This window comes from Oenanthe melanoleuca, chromosome 14 (assembly GCF_029582105.1).
Source record: "Oenanthe melanoleuca isolate GR-GAL-2019-014 chromosome 14, OMel1.0, whole genome shotgun sequence".
Lineage (NCBI taxonomy): Eukaryota > Metazoa > Chordata > Aves > Passeriformes > Muscicapidae > Oenanthe > Oenanthe melanoleuca.
The window spans coordinates 7,264,934-7,286,211 of record NC_079348.1 but is presented as its reverse complement, the minus strand read 5'-3'; the positions used below and the strand labels follow the sequence as shown (position 1 = coordinate 7,286,211).

The following is a 21,278-nucleotide window of genomic DNA, read 5'->3' as shown; positions in this document are numbered from 1 at the left end:
ACAACATCCACATTGCTGATTTAATTTTTTAAATGCTTCTATGCAGGCTCTCTGTGCTCCTTTACTACAGAGAGTGAGTTTACACCTGATACTGGGAAGAAATCCTTCCCTGGGAGGGTGGGGAGGCCCTGGCACAGATTCCCAGTGGAGCTGTGGCTGCTCCTGGATCCCTGGGAGTGCCCAAGTCCAGGCTGGATGGGGCTTGGAGCAGCCTGGGATAGTGGAAGGTGTCCCTGCCCTTTTAAGGTCCCTTCCAAACCATCCTGGGATTCTGTGATTTGTACATTTACTCCAAGCTCTCAGCAGCCACCTCCATTTTCATGTTTCTGGCACCAAGCTCGGACAAGAATTCCCAAAGTAAACAACTTGTTTCCGAATTACAGCGGTGCTCGAAAAAGCAGAGCACAACTTTCCCAGCCTTTGAGGTTCCCTGGATTGCTGCCAGCCCTGCAAATTCCTTTTACTCTACAAGCCCAGGATTATTTGGATGGCCCAGTGACCCCTCACAAACTTTTTGTAGTACCCGGGAAGGGCAGATACACAGATTTCCTCTCTCTCCTTGCTCACTGCCAAGGCTGCAGAATTCACTGCTCAGAATCACTGCTTTTTTCCTACCCAAGGATTTTAATAAATTCACTTTTTCTTCCATTGGAAGAGTGATGAAAATAAATACTTAAAAAGTATTTCCAAGTGTTTCACCCTATGAGCAACATAGGAAAACAACAGTGCAAATTCAGCTTTCAAAAAACACGTTTGGTGTCACAATTTCAGTCTGCTCCAAGCAAGGGCTCACTTCTAACAGGCCCAGCTCACAGGACAACTGCAACAGCCAATTTTTTTTTTTTCCAAAATACACTGAGAATGTGTTTTCAGATCAAAACTGGCTCACTGTGCCAGCCTAAGAGACAGTAACCAGCAGCTCACTGAATTACCCTGCAGTCTGCTCTCTGGGATCTCAGGCTGCAGTCAGAGGTCTCCTGTGCCTGCTGCAGCCCCAGGAAAAGGGCAATTCCAGCCTTCTCCCACTATCACCTTCCCATGTTAATCTTACCTGTTTGGATATTGAACAACCCCAAACCTTCTAATTCACATAATTCTGAGTAAGAGGAACTGCTGGAATAAAGTTCAGATGCAGACCAAGAGCAGAGACCTTGTGTTTTCAGGAACTATCCCTGTGCTGGGTGAGCCCAGGATGCCTCTCTGAGACCCTCCTGCTCTTGCTCATGATCTGTTGGCTGAAGTAACCAAGAAAACCAAGCTTCAAACGCCCACCTTTAACCCCAGCAGCACTGAGCTGTGCAGAGTTTTCCTGCAGGAAGGGAAAGCTCAAACAAGAACGTGAAGGATTTTGCAGAAACCAACCTGGTGCCAAGAATGGGTTCAGAGAAGTAACAGGCTGTGGTGGCTTAGACACCAGAGAATCCAGGTTCACCAGGGCAGCGTTGGGGCCCAGGAAGGACTCTGGGGTTTTCCTGGCCGTGCTCTGTTTGCCTGATGTCCCACTGGAGTGCTGGGACTCAAAGAGATCAGGACTCGTGGTACCGCTGTGCTGAGACGGCAGAGTGGAACCTGATTCAGCTGCAACAACACAAAGGGACACAAAACTTCTGGTTAATGCACAGAGCCAGGCAGAGAGGAGCCTCAGTGTGTGAGAGCAGAAGTGCTTTGTGCTAAGTTTGTGTTAGTCAGGGCTCAGTGTTTCAGGCTGTTACACCCTCTCAGCATGCAAGCAGGTCTATGTTCTTTAGCAGAGCATGAAGAAGCTACAGTCAGAGTTGCAGTGCTCTACTGATGGAATTCCCACAGCTTTGCTGCTCCAGGTGGGACTCACAGGCTCCAAGGAACAGATTCTCCAAAGCCTTGGCCCTACACCACTGCTGTGCCCTTCCTAGCTGGATTCCACCCAGGTTTTCTTCTCAAAAAGCCCAGCTGTGCTTCAGGCAGAACCATCCTGAGAGCAATGGTACCACAGCACCCACAGGGTCTGGCAGTTTTGATTTACTGACCACTGATTAGAGAGAAAACAAATTAGAGTATTCACAGAAGGTATTTTCTCATCTTCCTACTGCAATTTACACATTTAAGAGATTCAGTCAGCATGGTTCTGGCTCTGTCTCTGATCATAAGCCCTGCTCCAAACACACTGGACATTGGAAATTAAGAAGTCCAACAAATTTCTGGGTCAATGCACAAAAGGTCACAGGGTGCAATTCCATGGATTACAAAAGGCCCATTCCCCAGGAGTTCATGCACAGGCCACAATGTGAACAAGGAGCTTTTACTGCTGCATCATCACTTCCTTCCCTTTGTGAAAGCTGATTTTTTTTGTCCAATAAAACTGAAGAACAGAGACATCTGTTGCTGTGACTGTCACCCAACCTGGCCACATGCTAAGAATTTGATTCGTACCTGGCTTTTTGGAAGTTCGAAGTGTGTCAAATTCAGAAAAATCATCTTTAACTGTACCATTCAAATTACTGAAGAGGTCAAAAGATGTACTTCCTGTTCAAAACAACAAGACAGCCCTGTCATTAACACATCTTCAGTTGCATCACACAGCTGATCCTCCTGGAAGCAATTCCTAACCCATTCCTGTTACCAAGAAGCCACCACAGGTTCCAGGGCAGCAGCTGGCAGTGCTCCCACTCTGAGTCAGGAGATGGGAGAAGGAGAATGTCACAGAATTGTCCTTTTTGACAATGGAACAACTAAATCAGAGCAGTTTGCTTTTAGATCAGTGTAGGGCACACCTGAGCATGCTGGGGTTTGGTTGATTGAGTGTCTGCATTAGAGACAAGCAGATCTTGCTGTGGAAGGAGAGAACAGAAGTGGATTTACAGCCTCAACTATCAAGTGTTAAGCAGCCCTTGAGGAAAACACCACCAGTGATGATTTCACTTCTGCTTCCCAAGTGGAAAGGAGGAGCAATGCCAGAGCAGAGGTTGTGGAGATGGTAAAGCCCCGTTAGCTGAAGCACCAGCACTCGCCCAGAGCTTGCAGTCCATGAAACATCACTTCAAAATGTGGACACGCTCTTACCTCAAACTGGAGGCAGAAAAACCACACCTAAATCATCAGCAATCACACTCCTGTACAGCTTTAAGGTTTGTGTGGGTATTTTTAATTAGCTGAAATGTTTTCTTAATTTACTTTTAACCTTCAACACGTTTCAAGCAAGAAGAGCACAAGATGACAAACCCCAAGAGAAAGAGTGAAAATTGAATATAAAAACAATATTTATCAAGAACAAAGAGCCACCATAGCTAAAGGCTCATTTCACAGTGCTCCACTTATTGCCCTTTGCCCAGGGAAAAGCTGCTTAGACAACTTTTTGCAGCACTCAGATTCCTTTGTCTGCTGTGTACTGGGATGAATGACAAGCAGAAAATGCATTTTGGATGCTTTTAGCAACGGTGCCAATATGAAAATTCCAGGTATTAAGACTCATCAAGGTTGCATTAGTTACAGAGCATGAACAGATAATTACAGCAGCACCTTTAGCAGGGCTCAGGGAAGGTTTCACACCCTCAGTCTGAAGGAACAAACCTTCATTTGCACCTCTAAAAGTCTCCTCCAAGCTGCTCAACCTGTCAATCTACATCTGCAGACACATCCATCTGCAGAGCTATTTATCATGAGGGAAGGTGAAATTAGAGTATCATTCATTGCCAGAAATTAAGTCCTTGTCTAATTAAAGATAAAACCCAAGAGCAGCAGCAGTCCCAAGTGCTCAGCAGGCAGCCACAAATACCAGGAGGAGACGTAGAAGGGACAGAGCACAAAACAGCATCACAAATTCAGAGCTTTAAGTCCCAATAATTACATTTAAATTTCTTTTTCCTGCTGGTTATTACAAGTCCCTTTCATTCTGAAGACCAGTTCTGCCAATTGCTGAGCTTCTTTGAACCACACAATGCAAGAAAATCGTTTGGACTTCTCCTCATTACCCAAATAAGATGGAAATGGGATGAGACCGTTGCTCACCAGAAGTAGAGAGAGGTTTGTTTGCAGGTGCTGATCCCCAAGGATCCACAGAAGATTTTGCTGCAGTAGAAGATGGCTGAGCAGGAGCCCAAGGATCCACATTTTTGGCCAGAGGCTGAGCTGTGGATCCTGCTGGTGCTGCCCAAGGGTCAACAGAAGCAGCTGGCTTGGCACCTGCAAGAAGAAGCAGCAGGAAGAGAAGTGAGTGCAGCTTCCCTTTGGCAAGTTTTCCTTGGGATTGACTCCTCCCAGAGCCTTCATTCCCAATTAGTGCTGAGCAGAAATGGCAGCAGCAGCTCAGCACCAGCAACTCCCAGCATTTGTCACACACTCTGAACAACAACAGCACCATGATATTCTGGGCAAGGCAGAGGAAAAAACAATTCCCCTCTCTGAACCTGGATACAAATACCTGCAGCTCCAACAAGGAAATAAACTTGCCTTTGTTCCTGACTTTGCCACCACAAGTGACAATCCCTGGCTGGAGGTGACCTAAATCACAGGGTCTATTTATGAACTCGGGGAAAGTGAGTTTATAAAAAGCCCAAAGGTAAAAGGTGTGAGATACACAACATTAACCCTTGGACAAAGGAATCTGTCAGCTTCAAAGGAAATGTTTTCCAACTCTTTTAACCACACTGCTATTTTATAAAAGTATAATCAGCTTCCCTGAGCCAGCTGTGCTTTTTTATTCCATTTCTAAGCACTCCTGACACTAAGCTGCCCACTGATACCCCTTTATTTTTTTAACCCAATGCTTGTAATATTCAGGGTTCTCATTTTAACTGGAAGATGCTGACAACTCCTCATTCCTACAAATTCAATCACCAAAGGTTTAATTCCCAAGTGAGGATTTTATAACCCAAGAGAGCAGGATGGAATCACCCACATGCAACAACTCTTACCTTTAATATCCTGTGGGTTTCAAATTACAACTGAGAATTATTTTAGCTTTCAAAACTCCATTCAACCCCCCCTGGCATCCCAATATTCCTGTAAATCAACTGAATGCTGCACACAGTGGCACAAATTCCAGCTGGAATTTTGGGTTTTGTTTCATCAGCAGCCACGTGGTCGCTACAGCTCCGGAGCAGGAAATGCCAAAACTCTCCAAGGAAGCCCCATTATTCCCACACCAGTACTCCCATTTCCTTCATCTGCCCCCAGTGCTGAGTTAGGAGCAAGGCCACACTCATGACAGCATTTCCCATCAACAGCAGCTTCCCAAAATGTCCTTCTTTTTCCAAAAGGCAGCACACGAAATGAGAGCACTCAGGAAAATCCCAACCCAGAGCTTCCATCAGCTCCACTGAACCACCACAGCACTGGCAGGATTTGGGAAATGCAGTTTATTGAGTCATTTTTTTAACCAGCAAATGCATAAATTTGTATCTCTAAGACTATCCCTGGGAGAATCCAACAGGCTGGAAGCAGGGCTTGTGCTGTGGTGTAAGAAAAGTTGGGAAGGACCAAGGAAATGCTAGAGCTGGAACTGGTACAAGGAAAATCTGTCAGAGGGTGACACATCAGGCAGGATCTGAGGAAGGAGGATCTTGGTTGCTTAGAAAAATAAACTGAATGGCTTTAGGGCCAAAAATTTGGGCTTTTTCTCAATTCTTATCACCAAAAAACACAGGTGACACTTGGAATGATGACCTGGCAGGAGCTCTGTAGGTGCCTTTAATGCCATCATGAACAGATAAAAAAGCCCCAAACAAGGCATTTCATTATTAAACTTCCAATTTTCCATCAGGAAGCTGATGGTGGTGTGTGGAATGCAAATGACTTCGAAGCATTTAAGAGCAGAGGTTGTAGAATCACCAGCCCAAAGCAGAACTGATAAAACAAAGCTGTCAATCTTCATGGAAAGCTTCTGTTTGCACAGAAACTCTCTGCTCTTTAAAAAAAATCAAAAATTCCAACAAAAAACGGATCCAGCTCCAGTTCCAAGTGTAACACTGTGAGGAATCATCCACTTCCTTATCAAAGGAGTAACTCCTTGGACAGGCTGTGGCTGACCCAGACACCAGCTCACCACACCACACAAAAAACCACAAAAATTTGGCTTAGTTCCTCTTTAAAATGTGAAACACTGAATCTTTCTCTTCAGAAATATTCCATGGATTCAGCATCAAAATCCTATGGAACAGTAAATATTTTAAATGGTAAACTGATTTTTTTTTTATCTGCTATAAAAATCTTTATTTTAGTAATTTAATCCTTTTTGTTCTGTCCATACACAAACACATCCCAATTCTCTAGGGGCAATTAAAAAAATAAATCAGACTGATGGCTTTCCTAAGCTCAGCACCCTGCCTTAATATCAGACTAAATTCTAGGAACAATCTAAACCCATGGCAATGGATACAAGCAGCAGTGAGACACAAGTTGGACAAGTTCTGCTGTAAAGACAACAGAAGTGCCACTCTCCTCTTCCTTAGGATTCAAACTACACCCACAAAAACCTAGCTGCTTAAAAAATGTATTATTAATTTTATTATTAAAATGCAGTTGCTATTGGTTTGTTTCTGCTTGAGTGGAATGAATGAAAATGGACCCGTACACAAACTGGACATTGAGAAACCTTGGAAAGCTCCAGGTTAAGAAGCAAAACCTTCAAAACCCCATTGTTCCTGGCAGTTTGCTCTTACCAAATGATTGCCAGGGGTCAGAGGCAGGGGCTGCAGCTGTGGATCCTCCCCAGGGATCTGTCTGGTTGGCAGCAGCAGCAGCAGCAGGAGGTCCCCAGGGCTCGCTTTTGGGTGGGGCCGGTGCCGAGGAGGGCAGGGCATCCATCAGGTCCAACAGAGTGGTGTGCTGAGGGCAGGAAAAAGCTGAGCTTTACTCAAGAGCGTTGGCAGCTTGAAGTACAAACCCATGAGAGTGAAGAAGCAATTATTATTTTTTTTTTTTTTTTTCCTTTTACACGCCTGCATTGACTAGTTCCAAATTTAACCCGCGTGGAAGAAGCTTTAAGCTACACAACAAAGCAAACCCAAAAGCATAAAAGAGCTCAGAATTAAGCTAAGTTTGTGTTACTGTATCTCAGCTTTTGGCAGCAAAACCAGGAATTTCTTAGGCGAAGGCACTACCTCCTTCTTTTTGGGAATTTTAATTGTGTCTCTGCGACTCTCCTCCAGAGCCATCTGTAATCTCAGATCATCTCCGCGTCTGAGGCGCTCCTCCTGCAAAGGAAATCAACACTGGTGATAGAAACCATGAGCTGCTCTGCGCTGCTGCTCCCTGCAGGGCTCCAGCCCTGCCACCCTGTGCTCCACAGGGGGATGGTTTTGGGCTGGAATTGTCACAGAGCACAAATGAGGGAAAGGAGTTTTCCTGTGATTCTCGCCTCGGGAGCACCCTGACCCTGTGGTCATGACAACAGCCAGTTTGCTGGTGGGGATTTACCCTGGTGGTGTTTTATTCCTTCCAAAATTCAAGTGAACAACTCATTTTTCAATCAGCATAATGCTTTTTCAGCATTCAAATCACTACTGAGGGTTGTAGGGAGCTAAACTTAAATTTCCCTGGCTTTTGTTCACTTCCCTCCACGCTGGTGCAAGATCCACCAAGGGAATCAAGTCTTGCCAACTCCATGTGTAATCTGAAGGTTTAAACATCTGTAACTACAATGTTTATGCCACATTCAACTCCTTTAAATATCTTTGTTTGCATCATGTCTCTCAGAAGTTGACTAATCCCCCAGCTTGTCATTTTTGAAGCTACTTCAAATGTTTAGATTCTGATTTATATTTTCATTCCCTTTATTGCCCAATAATGATGAAGTTTACTGGGTGATAGTTTCCGTTTCCAAGCACTCATGTTTAATATAAAGCTGTAAACTAAATTGTCAGAGGAAGCCTCTAAAATATTACAGGCACACAGTATGGCTTGAATTTTTACTCAGAGCTGAGATTTGACTTTGTTATATATTAAAATGCAGCCATTTTATCAAAATTTACTCAAAATTCAGAATGAATCTCCTAAGAACTAGCACAGTAACATAACCCAGGTGATAGATTAGGAGTCAATTTCCTTTAAACCAAGTTTTTTAATATATTCTGGTACTTTGTGTCAGGTCACCCTCCTGTTCCAGAAACTCCCACCAAATGAACAGACCGTTCCAAATTCCACAGGAATCAGAATCCACTGACATTAATGAAGCTTTTCAGGACCAGTCATGTTTTCAGCTCTTCCTAACTGAAAAAACATCTTCAGTAATGTGATGATTAACATCCTCCCACACAAAGTCTTCTCACAAAGTGACTGTCATCTTCCACTAGTCTCAACAGCTCGGAGGCTGAAGTTACTTTAAAAAGATTTAAAGAACAACAATAATAAAAAAAAAAAAACCCACACACCTGCAACAAAGCCAAGCTGCCACTGAAAATAATAATTTAAAAAAACCAAACAAACCAGGTTGAAATGTGAACTCTCCAAGCAACTGGACAATTTTGGAAAACCTACACGGGCACCGACCTGCTCCGCCACCTCCCGGCTCATGGCCAGCGCCAGCTGCAGCTGCAGCTCCTCCTCCCCGCTCGTCTGGGGCCGTGCCTGCTCCAGCTCCGAGGACACTCGAGGGGATGTTGCTGTTGGGAGACAAAATCCAGCACTTTCAGCACAGCAAACAGCAAAAAAAAGGGTCAGGCTTGCTTCCTGCACCCCATTTTCTCATCTTTGGTCTCAAAGCTCCCGCGCGGTCAAGAGATGAAGCTCCTGCCAAGGGTGAGGATAATTTAGCTCCCATCCCATCCCATCCCATCCCATCCCATCCCATCCCATCCCATCCCATCCCATCCCATCCCATCCCATCCCATCCCATCCCATCCCATCCCATCTTCCCAAACCCTTCTGGAGCACACAGGAATAGCCCAAATAACCCCAGGATGTGTTCAGCTGTTTAATGTAAAATATTCCTGGAAAATAGAAGTTTTTTTATGGGGCTGTGGTATCAAGAAGTACCCCCACCTCATGCTGGATATATCCTGAGTGTATCAGAGCTCCTGACTTTAAAATGTACAGAATTTATTGTTGGAGGAAATATTTGTGGGTATTTCTTACATCTTCCAGAATCAGTAGGGATCTGCTGGGAGAGGGCCAATATCAGGGTAAAACTGGATACCACCCACTTTTCTGTAAAATAATACAGTCTTAATGGGAAGATAAAGAACTATTCTTAACTGCTGAACAGGCGTGGGGATAAACAAACCAGCTATTCAGACTCCAAATTTACACAAATACAGGATCATTCTCTGCTAAAGAAGAGTTTGGTAAATGGGTTGGGTGTGTGGGATGGTTTCTGGGGTTGGTTGGGTTTTTTTGGGGGTATTTCCTCCCCTCCTCTTCAAGGAAGGGTCAACCTTGACATCTAAAATATCCAATTTCTCAACACACAAACCATCTTTTAATGTTTTCTCTCCAGGAGCACTGAAATTCCCATCTTACACCACTAGCAGGTTTAGCACTCTACAGTAATTAAACAATTTTGTGCTCACTCTCTCTCAGACAATTCTTTAGCACCCAAATCATTCACACAGGAATTTTATCTCACTTTGGCAAGGAAGTTTGTATTTAGTGGCTAGAATAATGATTAGTTGGGCAAAATATATACTGACATTTAATACATTTAATTGAATGTTTCAAACCATGTGTCAAACTCAAAGAAATCAAGTTTCTCCCTACCAGGTCAGCTGGGCATGTGAAAATGAGACTGCCAAACTCAAGTTTGAAAACCACTTTTTCATCACTACTTTAATGCTCCAAACATTTCCCAGTCTTGTCTCTCCCTCCTTAAGTTTCAGGCCAAAATGACATCACAAAACAAGTGGAACTTTCTCATCCAGCAGGCCAGAAGGAAGGGGACTCTCCATAAAAAAGGAATGACCTTTCCTCTTTCCACCACACCCTGAGGTGCCATCCCACCCTATCTGCTTCTAAAGCAGATTAATTTAAATTAATTTATCACCCACCTTGTGCTGATCCTGAAGCTCTCAAGCCAACCTTACTTCAATTAAGATGCTACTCATAGCTCAATTCTATTACTTCTTCAAACTTTCTCACATAAAATAATTAAATTTAGCATGGTTGATGAGTACTTACTGCTCCAACAGTCACTGCCAGGCTCTCCAATATATTATATTAAAAATATGATGATTAAAGCATGTGATAATTCCCAGCCACTCATCTAATACAGATAATAAATTAGCATTAATTCTAATCATTCTAATCCAAAATGGATGATTTTAAACCAGGATGGAGGTGGAAACACTTCCCTCTGGAGCCCAGAGAATGTTTTCTGTTTATCTTTGCCAGAAGAACATTGAGCTGTTAAATACCTCAGGCTTGCAAATAGCAGAGAGAGAAAAACTATTTCAGAGATAGGGACAAGAATTCATGGTATAAAAACTGGCCATGAATAGATTTGAGATCCAGATGGAGAAGAGCAGTTTTGCAGCAGGGATTAGAGAAGGAAAGAATCCTAACTGGTTTAAAAACAGAGCCTGGGACAAATGGGACAGCAGCAGAGCACCTGAGAACAGATGGCACCTGGGCTAGGAGCAGGGAGCAACCTTCTGCTCTGCTGGGCTTTTAACTGGGGAGGGAAATGGGATTTCCTGCATTTCCTGCATCCCAGCTTCTCCATCTCTGCTCACATCACTGCATCCCACAACCACCAGGAACCTGATGGCAGAATGACATTAAAATTAAAATGATGCAAAATGGGCTCAATTCCATTGCTCTTCCTCCCAGTTTCCACACAAAGGACTTGCTGAACATTGCCCAGTACATTCCTGCCTGGAAAAGCTGGAAAAAGCAGGGATTGCATCCCACTCTGAGCCTTTTCCTGGCTCTCCACTCCCAGCTGAGCATGGCAAGGGCTTGGCTTGGCTTTGGCAGGGAGCTCCATGAGCTCCCAGCAGATCCCAGCAGCAGCAGCTCTAGGATCCCCACATGGGTAACACAGGCTCACACACACACACACACACACACACACACACACATTATTCCTTCAATTTTTTCTACTTGCTTTCATTAACTCTAAAAGGTATTTCCAGGGTAAAATGTCCATTTGAAGTTCTTAGGCCTCAATAAAAAAACAAACTATAAGAATGTTGCTGTTTCCCATGTAAGCTCTGCAGTGTTATAAAACCATCCACATTAAAGAGATGCCAGAACTTTTTTTTTTTTTTTTTTTTAAATAAAGGATTAAAGGAAATTCAAAACACTGCTCTTGAGAGTAACCTGACAAGTTTTATCTGAGATTCCCTTCCATATGGGCCTCATCATGCTCTAAGGTCAGAATTCCCAGGATCCAGCAGAAAGGTTATGGCCTTAGGAACAGGGTGGTGCCACACAAAGCATCCCTTATCCCCAGCACATGACAATTAACTCAATGTTTATGTAAGTGGGACTCAACAGATCAATTCTGACCTGCTAAGCCCTGCTCTTCTGGGAATTTGGAGATCCCAGTCCCTCCAGGCTGCCCAGGAGCAAATTTCTGGGATTCTGTTCCTGCAGGCAGCACAGGGCTGGCTGCTCAAGGAAATCATCTGGAGGCTGAGTTAATCACTAAAGAGGGATTCTGCTGCACCATCTGTGCCTGGCCAGGCCAGCTCCCAGACACAGCTATTGATAATTTCCTATATTTTGGCTCTATTAAAAGGCCTCTGTAGCTGGTTATAGATCTGGCTGAGTGAAAGTGAAATACAGGACACAGAGAGCAGAGCCTGCATTAATAATAAAAATCAGAATGTATTTTCATTCAGAATCCTGTGCTTGGGTTTTGGGGCTGGTTTTGTTATTTCTGGGGTTTTTCTTTCGGGGCTGGTTTTGTTGTTTCTGGGGTTTTCCTTTGTGTCAGGCTTCTAATTTGCAGGTGGAGTTCTGAAGAAGAAAATTCATCTCTTAGTCATTTGTTCAGAAGGAAAAGCTGTTTCCTCACCAAAAGTGACTTGAAAAATTGAGATAATATCAAGGTAAGGACTCAGAAACCAACAGCAATTCATTTGGGAAGCAGGCAAAGATCTCATCTGTCAGTGTTCCAGTGAAAGACCACTCAAATAAAGATGGGATAATTTTAAACAGCCAAATGATGGAAAGGCAAGTGCAAGCTGCTTAATCTAGAAGGAATTGTGAAATCCACCTTTCCCCTGGGAATGCAGGAATCTTTCAGGTACAAGAAGAGAGTTGATAACACTGATGAATGTGACAAGGTGGAGCTGCTCAGCCTTCCTGCAGGATTCTGATTGCACTGAGCAGACTGAGAGCTTCTGAAATAAATTTAACACTCAACAAATCCTTCAGGTTTGTTTTGTTGGGAGCATTTTCCTCTCAGGTGATCCCTACACCCGTGGGAATGGACACAGTTGGATAATTCAGTGTCACTACAAAGTCTGGATACACCAGTGGCACCTCCCACCTTCACTCTCAGCACCAGAAAAATAAATGTACGATGAGAGGATTTAATCAAGCTGTCAAATGACATCTGACAGGAGTCTGCCACATTCCTTCAACACCTCAAACTCCAGGAATTCTCCACACTGCTCAGCCAGATTCACTGCTGGGTGATATTTCCTATACTCCCTGACTAGGATGGAAGGGCAGGGACGTGTTCCAACCTGCAGGGATGCAGGACACATTATTAAAGAAATAATTATCAAATAAAAACCAAACCCTCTAAAAACAGGAGTGGTCTGAATGGAACAGGGTGCCCAGAGAAGCTGTGGCTGCCACATCTCTGGAATGTTCAAGGCTGGAGCAACCTGGGATAGTGGAAGTGTCCCACAGCAGGGGGTTGGGACAAGATAAGCTTCAAGGTCCCTTCCAACCCAAACCATTCTGGATTTCATAAATTTCCTATTGTGTCAAACCCAAAAAAACAATTCCTTTGAATTATTTTCTACTCCAAGCAAAAGGGGAGACAAAACCAAAACAGATGAGTGAACACAAACTTGCTGAGGCTTCACAAAACTGGTTTTAAATAACAACTTTTCAATTTAACGTGAATAATCACTGGAAATATTAAACTCATTAATTCAGCTACAGCAAATTGCTCCCAGAATTTTTCCAGGTTCAGGTTAAAGACTTGGCATTTTCCAAGATCCATAAAAGCCCTTCCCAGGGCATCTTTCAACATCTCTCCAGCAGGCTCTGAGCACAGCAAGCCAAGCTGAGCCCAGCTCGGGCAGTGCTGCTGAAGTCAGGTCACACTGAGCTGAGTTTGTGCCACTGAAATTAGGGCATCCATCCATCCATCCATCCATCCATCCATCCATCCATCCATCCATCCATCCATCCAATCCCACCCAATCCCACCCCATCCCATTATCCCATCCCATCATCCCATTATCCCATCCCTGCTTCCCAGATCCTCCTGCAGCACAGGGAAAAAGGGAAGGATGTGGACACAACCCAAAAATAACACCTGGATGCCTCAGCTTGGGCATAACAGGATTTGATCTCCTAAAAAGTGTGGCCTCAGTAAACCTGGTTTTAAAACACCACCCGTGTTTGCCAGGCTGGGAGCAGCATCCCAGCTCAGGCTTAAGAGGTCTAAATTAAGAACATCCTACTTTTCCTCATGCAGCCATAAATCCAGAATCCTATTTAAGTGGTCACTGGCAGCTGGAGATGAAACAAGGCCAGGAACAAGAGGCTGAAGTTTTTGAAACTGGGTGACAAATGTCAGGCAAAAACCCAGTTATTTAGACCCAGAGGCAGATTAGGAGTGAGGGAATATTGCTCCAAAAGATTTTAAATATCCATCTTCTATCCCTTCCTCTCCCCAGTTGGTTTAATTTCAGCACCACACAAGAATATTTCCTTAAGGTGAAATAAAACCTGTTATCAGATTTGAAGCAACTCTACAGAATTGGCACATTTTCCAAAATAAATCCAAATTATACATTTTGTCATGGAATATTTAATATATTAATTATAATATAATTATAATGCTCCTAATCTGAGCATTAATTGTTTAAAGAGGGAAAATAAAGCCAATTGTTCCTAGTATGTCAGAAATTGCTGACAAGATGGAGGTTAGGAGAAGCTTTATTTTTGCTTTTTGCTTTTGAGTATCTCTTTTGGCCTCCCTTTTCAGGTTATGAGACTGGGTAGAAAAAAAATCCCACAAATACTTTTATAATTCACAAGTCATAATGTGCTCCCTGGAATTATCCAAGCACAGAGATCTTCAGGGCCAACAAAATCATTAAGGCAAAGCTTTGGGGGAAAGGATTTTATTAAAAACTATCAAGTTGCACCATTTCATTTTGCACAGTTTCTAAAGGATTTTTAGAGATGAAATGAAAATATTCACAAGGAAACAGGGGAAAATATCCTTATTTGCCTGCAGCAGTGAGAGATGATTGGACATCAATCAAGAGATCCTTTTCCATATTGAATTCTCTCACATTACACAGGGTATCAATATTGCTTTTATTTTGTTACACAGGATGGATCTGGGACACAAAAACCAGCAATGCTTTAAGAAAACCCCTTGTGGCTCAACATGGAGCAAAAATCCAATTGTTCCCATGCAAACCTACACAGGTTGGGAAGCTGGAAAAGAGGAGTTTGAGCAGAATTCAGTCAGTGCTGGCTGTGCAGTGCACATGATCCAACATTCTCAACAAATTGACCCAAACAGGCTTCACTGATTTAACCAAAATTGCATTTTTAGTCCCTGGAAGGAGAGGGCAAAGACCCCTCACACCCAATCCAGTAGCCCATTATCCACTAGAAGTTGTCCTGCAGGAACTACCAAACTCTTTCAGCTCTTTTTTTCTGCAAGAAGGGACTAAAAATGAGATTTTATAACCCAACATAAACTCTCCAAGCAAGGGGAATGAATTCTGCAACCCCCACCCATCGTGCCTAGAAGGACCAGGAGTAAAAGGTGCTGACAGCAAACCACTGAGGGATGAAACATTTCCTGTGGTGGTGTTGGCAAAAAGGCTCTGCCACTCTCCCAAACTTTATTTCTATTTTCTTGCTAAGCAGACATGCTGAACATTTAGTGAAGAGGGTGGCTGGACATTTTGAAGAGGCAAATCTAAATGTCTCTGATCTCTTCTTCAAAGGCTCAGAGGAATGAAAGAGAATTCTGCCAGAATATACAGAGCAGCAACAGCATCTTAGGGATGTTCTAAGAGGAGTATTTCCCAGGAGTGATGCAGAATTTCATTCCTTTTACTGATTTTTTTTTTTTTTTCTGAATCCAGATTTTCAGCACAAAAGAAGGGTATAATTAAAAAAAAAAAAAAAAAGAACACACAATGGATACAATCTCTTTCACTTTAAATAATGAAAAGCATCTTTTCCATCAAATTTAGCAGGCACAGGAATAACCCTACATTTATGTAACAGATTAAATGTCTGGATTTTAATAAAACTCCTTCCTTGTTTCCTGGGATAAAGCTCTTCCCAATTTCCCAATATCAGAAGGACTTAGCACAGCTGTTCTGGAAGGTGCTGGATTGCTTTGCTCCACTCAATTAAACCAGACAAAAAACACATTACAATCTCAAAATAGACAAAGTGACAGCCACCTGGATTTCTGCTGATCCAAAGTAAAAAAAAAAAAAAAAATCCAGGAGAGTTGGAACAGAGGGGTAGGAAGGAGAAAAAAGCCTGAAATTTCTAAAGCTTCTTAGGGGGTGAGGGAAACAAAAAAAAGCTTAAGGAATCTTTACCTCCAAAGCAATCCTGCCACAGGACACACAGAGGGAAGTGGGAGCAGTGAATGCACACTTGGAATATTGAGGGAACAGCCAAACTCTGCTGCTTCTGCCATCAAAATTCCTAAAGCATCCAAGGAACAATTGAGGAACACGCCCTGCATTGCTCAGCCCTGCTGGGAGGAATAGTTTGGAGCCTCTGGTAGCATTTAAGATTCCAAACAATAGTTCCAGGCACTAATTAAAGTTGGGACTGGTGGAGCAATAACCCAGTGAAACCCAAGGTGTGCTCAGCATACCTCAGTCACTTATTTCAGCCCACCAGCCCAAGTTATAATCAATATTTCAAGCCACCTATAAATTAAGAATTTTTGTTGTAGTCAACAACAATTTAGAGATTTGAATAGGAAAAATGTTGTTTTTCTTTAAAAATTCACAGTGCTCAAGCATGGTTATTATAGAAAAACTATATAAATATAGAAAAATAATAATTATTACAAGCAAATTAAGATATTTGTTATTCTACTGCTAATTAAAAGCCAAGATCAAAAATTCTCATACCTGGAAACCTTCACTCATATTTTTTGTACCCTCTACCCTAAAAATATGTCCTTTTGGAAATAATTTTTTCTGCTTGTCTCCAGAGCTTTAAATAGAGATTTTCTCAATCCTGGTTTGATTTTCCTGCTATCTCCTCCTGCAAATGTCAGCAGGGCTGACCCCGCTCACAGATTTATGATTTAAGAAGCACTTTGGGAGACAGGACGTGACAAACTTCAGATTCCTAAAGCTGGTGATCAGTGGTTCCTGCACCCTGGCTCAGTCAGAACCCTCCACACACTCTGAACACTCATTTAAAGAAAAGATTTTCCTTCAGAATTAGACCACAACCACTGACATTCCAGCCAAAGCAGCTTTCATCAGATCATTACTTACATTAAGGAGGATTTAGTGCCAAATCAGGCTTCTTCCTGACATGACATGGAGCCCCACCAAGCAGTGATGGAAAGAATTTGCTCTTCCCACATCACTGTATTCATTTTTTAAGAATGAAGTATAGTATTTAGTATTTGGTACAGACACTCACCAAATACTGAGAATATAAATGTTTAAATACAGATCCAAAGCACTCCTCCTCCAAGAACTGCTGAGTAATCAATGAAGGAAATTGAACAGCAGCATTGTTGCCAAAATACAATAGGAACAGCATAAAGTAGCAAACTGATTCAGGAAATATTCTGTATTTCTTATTTATTCTTAATCCAAGATCAGGTTGGATGAAATTTGGAGCAACCTGGATAGTGGAAGGTGTCCCTGCCCATGGTATGGGAGTGGAGTGAGCTCATTAAATTGAGTTTATATTCCCTCCCAGCCCAAGCCATCCTATGATTCCATCCTGAACAAAAAGAACACATCTTCAAGCACTCCTTTTAAAACCAGAAACAAACAGAAAAAGCCCTTCACACCCTCCCCATCACAGCAAACACTGGGACAGCTCACAAGAGCAGCCTGGCAGCACTACCTTTGGAACTGACAGTAAACAAGGGCTTTTAAAATCGATTTCCATCACTACACACATCCTCTCCAAAGCAAATATTTACCCAGGCATCTGCAGAGACATCAACAGCAGGGAGCAGATCCACAGAGACCCCAGATCTCCCTGCAGGCAGCATTTGCACTCTCCCAAAGGCACCACTCACTGCAGCAGCACCCCTCCAAAGCAAGGCATTAACCCTTTGGGATGGGTTTGCCTGTACTTACAGCCATGGTAGGATGCTGGGGACCCTCCAGACTTGCCATACTCCTGCTCTGAGTAGCTGGTGGACAGGTTGGGCTGGCTGGAGCCTCGGCCAAAGGTGATCTGGTTGCTGCCCACGCCAGTGGCCACCTGAGCCATGCGTTCTTTGGTCTTCAGAGCTTGGGCCCTCTCTGTCTTGAGGCGCTCGTCGTCCTTCAGCAGGGACACCAGCTGCTTGGATTTCTCCCTCACGTTGATGCCCTGGTCTTTCCCATCTCGATCGATGTACTGAAAATCTTTCAATGTCTGGATAGCAAAAATATTCTCTTTACACTGCTGGGCCACCCTCTCGGACCCAGTTTTAATCAGGTAATCTAAGAGAGTGAGGGCCTTGTAGACGTGTCGCCAGTTCTTGCCGTGGTCATTCAGTCGTTTCCAGATCATGCTCATAATTTCAGAAAAGGCCACAACATTGTAGGTCAGATCTGCTATTTCAGTCATCAACGAACTGGAAGGACCCCAGGGGTCATTCGAGGTCGCTTCCCGAACTTTGATTTCGGCCTCTGAGTAATTGTTCACAATGTTCTTCATCTGCCGTCTGATAGACGAAGTCGTCATTTTTATTTCCCTTTTTACCAAGACAGATTGCAGAACACAAACAGCAAAGGGCTAAATTTGCTCTTCCAGGAACGTTTCTGAACTGCGAAGGCTCCGTAGCAGTGGCGTATTTGTGACACGTTCCACTACAATCATTTCCTCTCCTCAAGAGAATGACACGAGAAAATGAAAATCATGACCTGAGTGAGGAAAGAAAACAAAGCAGGTTAGTGGTGTCTGATTGTTCTGCACAGCCAGCGAGCCACACTTGGGAGAAATTCTCCTAGATTAATTTTTTCCTCCTTGAATTTCTTCTGATTTTGATAACAACTTGTTCTCCTCACGAGTCACATTAAACATTTTAGATTAAAACCCTGAAGTGCTGAGCAAAACAAAAGCAAGAAGACAACCATGCTGATACAAAGGCAAAATTTTAAAAGCAAACCAGAAACAAAGTTCAACCTTGAGACTTTGTTTCCAAAGCAAAACCTACCTGGAACTTTTAATTACAGAACTCAGATGAAACCACAAGAGAAATCCAATGTTCAGCAGCCCTCTAACAGAAGGAATCTACATCCACAGAGAACGAGCAAACTTCCTAAAAATCAACCAAGCCACTTCTGAAACCCTGGGTAAGTTTAAAGCCCTCTCAGTCTCAGGGCAGAGATCCTGTGGCCCAACACACTCAACTCAAGGTGACCTTTCATGATAAGCAGATTAGGAGGAATATTTTTTTCCCCCCAAATGCATTTACTTTGTTCATTTGACAACACTCAGCAGATCCACACTTTCTGCTCTGTGTGTCTTCCACACAGCACCAAAGAATTTTTAATTCTATGAGAATGGAATTGTAAAGCCAAAATGACTGGCAAGAAAAGGCAAGGACAAGCTGTGGAGCTGGAAAGCTGTGTCAGTTCTTTAGTTAAGGTCACTGTTTCAAGTAAACAGAGGCCTATTAAGCTTTGGAATAAATTACTTGAGCAAACTGGCAGATTGGCCATTCCATTAACACAGAGCAGCCCTGAGAGCCAGTGGCACAAACACTGAGCAGGACTCTGCAGCTGGGCTGCTCACACTCAGAGATGCCCATTCCAGATGTGCTTTAATGTTCCTCCAAACTCCCAAGAACCAACCCCATCCCCTACAGAGACACTGGAGACAAGGAAAGCACAGATTTCAAGCCTAACATTGTTATCATTCTTCAAATTACTACAGTCAGCACAGGTCTGTAATGTTTGGGTTTTTTTGCATAAAGACAAATTCCCTTCCTTGGAAACCTTTCTGGGCAGGTTAAACTACCAGAGAGCACACATAAAGAGTTCTTTTATTTGATTTTCTTCCACTAAAGTTGATTTTTGGCAGAATAGAAACTTCTTATGACATGATGGAAGATCAAATTTGAATGAGACTGACACTAAACTTAGGTAAACTGCAACCCCCTGGTGTTGTCCCCAATATTTAGAACCAGCTGTAGGAGAGGAGATGGCTAATAGCAACAGAATAAAAAGGGACATCTACTGGGACGTTTAATTTGAAAATGTTGATCCTACACAAACATTTTGGAATTTTGCACTGCCCAGATCTGTTGGCTCACCTGCCCCTGTGATCCCTCTCTAATGCTTGACTTGTAAAAGGTGAGGAAACAATAAAAATTAAACAGAAAAAGCACAAGGTAAATCTTATTTAAGCCTAAACCATTTCTTTTTGCCAAGAATGGGTTAAGTCAAGTTCCCAGCAAAGTTATCCAGGGCTCTGGAAGGTCACACTGGACTGGGAGCAGGCTGCAGGAGCTCCTGCAGCTGGAGGCAGCACAGATCCAAGTGCCAGGGGAATCATGGACACAATCCTGATGATTATAGAGATCCCCAAGCAGAAAAATCCAATCCCCCTATAAAAACTGAGATTTTTCAACCAGAAAAGCAGAGAATTCCATGAAAAATCAAACCCAAGAGAACAGGAATTGGCCAAGTCCTTCTGAAATTCAGGCTATTTAAAAGCTCTTCTATATTTCCATCATCCCTGTGGTCTTTCCATGCACAGATTACACTCCCATTTCTTGGGATACACACAATTCCCAGGACTCTGCATTACAGATTTGGCAGCAAAAATTTGTATCACAAACAAAAAAGTTTGTATCACAACACAATCATTTACTGCCTAGCACTTCCCATTTATCAAATACTTCCTAAAATTCCATGTGACTTTTGGAAGTTGTATTTCTACTGCACGTTTCTCCTCCCTGTGCATTTCACCTGCCACTTTATCCCTCAGCAGGTCTCAATCTTTCATCATTCCTTTCAATTCAAGATTAATATCAAATTTGACTAATTTGCTTCAATTTGGCCACCTTATTATTTCAGGCCAATCTGCTAAAGGGAGTATTTGCAAGAACACTGATCTCTGGCAGGACACTTGGCTGGGAAGAGCCCAACATTTATTCCTAACCCCATTTCCTGTCTTTTAACCCACTGAAAATCTATAAAAAACATTCTTATGAAAGTTTTATTTCTTTCAAGGCCAGGGATGAGAGGCCTTCCCAAAATCTTTTTACAAACACACTACAGGAGCAAGTGCCTTACCTGAGTGTATCTCCCAGGCCAAAGACAAATTTTATTACTTTACAACTTCACAAGCTCTTGGAAAAATCATTTTAATATCTCACATGTAAAAATCCCTGAAGAATTCACCACCTTCACAACACAAGACTGCTTCCCTTTTCTTTCTCTTGCACCAAATTCAGCCATTTTTACACAACATCACAGAAAAAAAAAATCAAAGTTTCCTAAGCTTTGCTGCACGCAGATTGCAAGGCAAGTAAGAACAACCCAACTTTGGCTCACTTTTGGAGCTGATTAAATGCAACCCAAAGCTGTCAAGGTCTAAAAAAAAAAAAGAGAGCAAAGAGCCTTCATTCCTTCCCAGTTACACCCCACTAGGAAAGCAGGCACTTGGTTTTGGAGAAGAAACCAAAGGAAGAACTCCAAACTGGAAGCTTTTCTAAATCTGGATTACTGCTTTGGAAAAACAACTTCAGAGCAAACACAGGAGAGAACACATTGGATTAAGAGAAACCAGTAATTTATACTCTTTCAGGAAATTAAATATTTCACTTGTTGTTCTGTAATAGACTCAAAACCCATCAATCCATCAACGCTGAGCGATTCTTCACTTTTGTATCTCCGAGCCCTGAAACCAAGGCCTTTAATGAGAGTTTGTTTTTTCCTTTTCTTGATGGACGTGTTTTCATCTTACTCTACTCATAACCCATAAAAAACAAC

The 21,278-nt window shown here is 42.8% G+C and overlaps 1 protein-coding gene across 7 annotated transcripts in view; it reads right to left on the bottom strand.

Moving 5' to 3' along the window:
- The window catches only part of EPN2 (epsin 2), a 54,656-nt gene that overhangs the window by 5,164 nt on the left and 28,214 nt on the right, over positions 1-21,278 (bottom strand). For 4 of the 7 annotated variants that reach the window (XM_056502970.1, XM_056502969.1, XM_056502971.1 and 1 more), the window contains 7 exons: positions 17,427-18,200; positions 8,464-8,576; positions 7,077-7,169; positions 6,636-6,801; positions 3,985-4,158; positions 2,410-2,502; positions 1,363-1,578 (listed from right to left, as the gene is read on the bottom strand). In XM_056502970.1, coding sequence (XP_056358945.1) covers positions 1,363-1,578; positions 2,410-2,502; positions 3,985-4,158; positions 6,636-6,801; positions 7,077-7,169; positions 8,464-8,576; positions 17,427-18,021 — 1,450 coding nt within the window. In that variant the 5' untranslated portion in view covers positions 18,022-18,200. The remainder of the gene's footprint in view (positions 1-1,362; positions 1,579-2,409; positions 2,503-3,984; positions 4,159-6,635; positions 6,802-7,076; positions 7,170-8,463; positions 8,577-17,426; positions 18,201-21,278) is intronic. The other 3 variants (XM_056502973.1, XM_056502975.1, XM_056502974.1) reach the window with 1 other exon arrangement.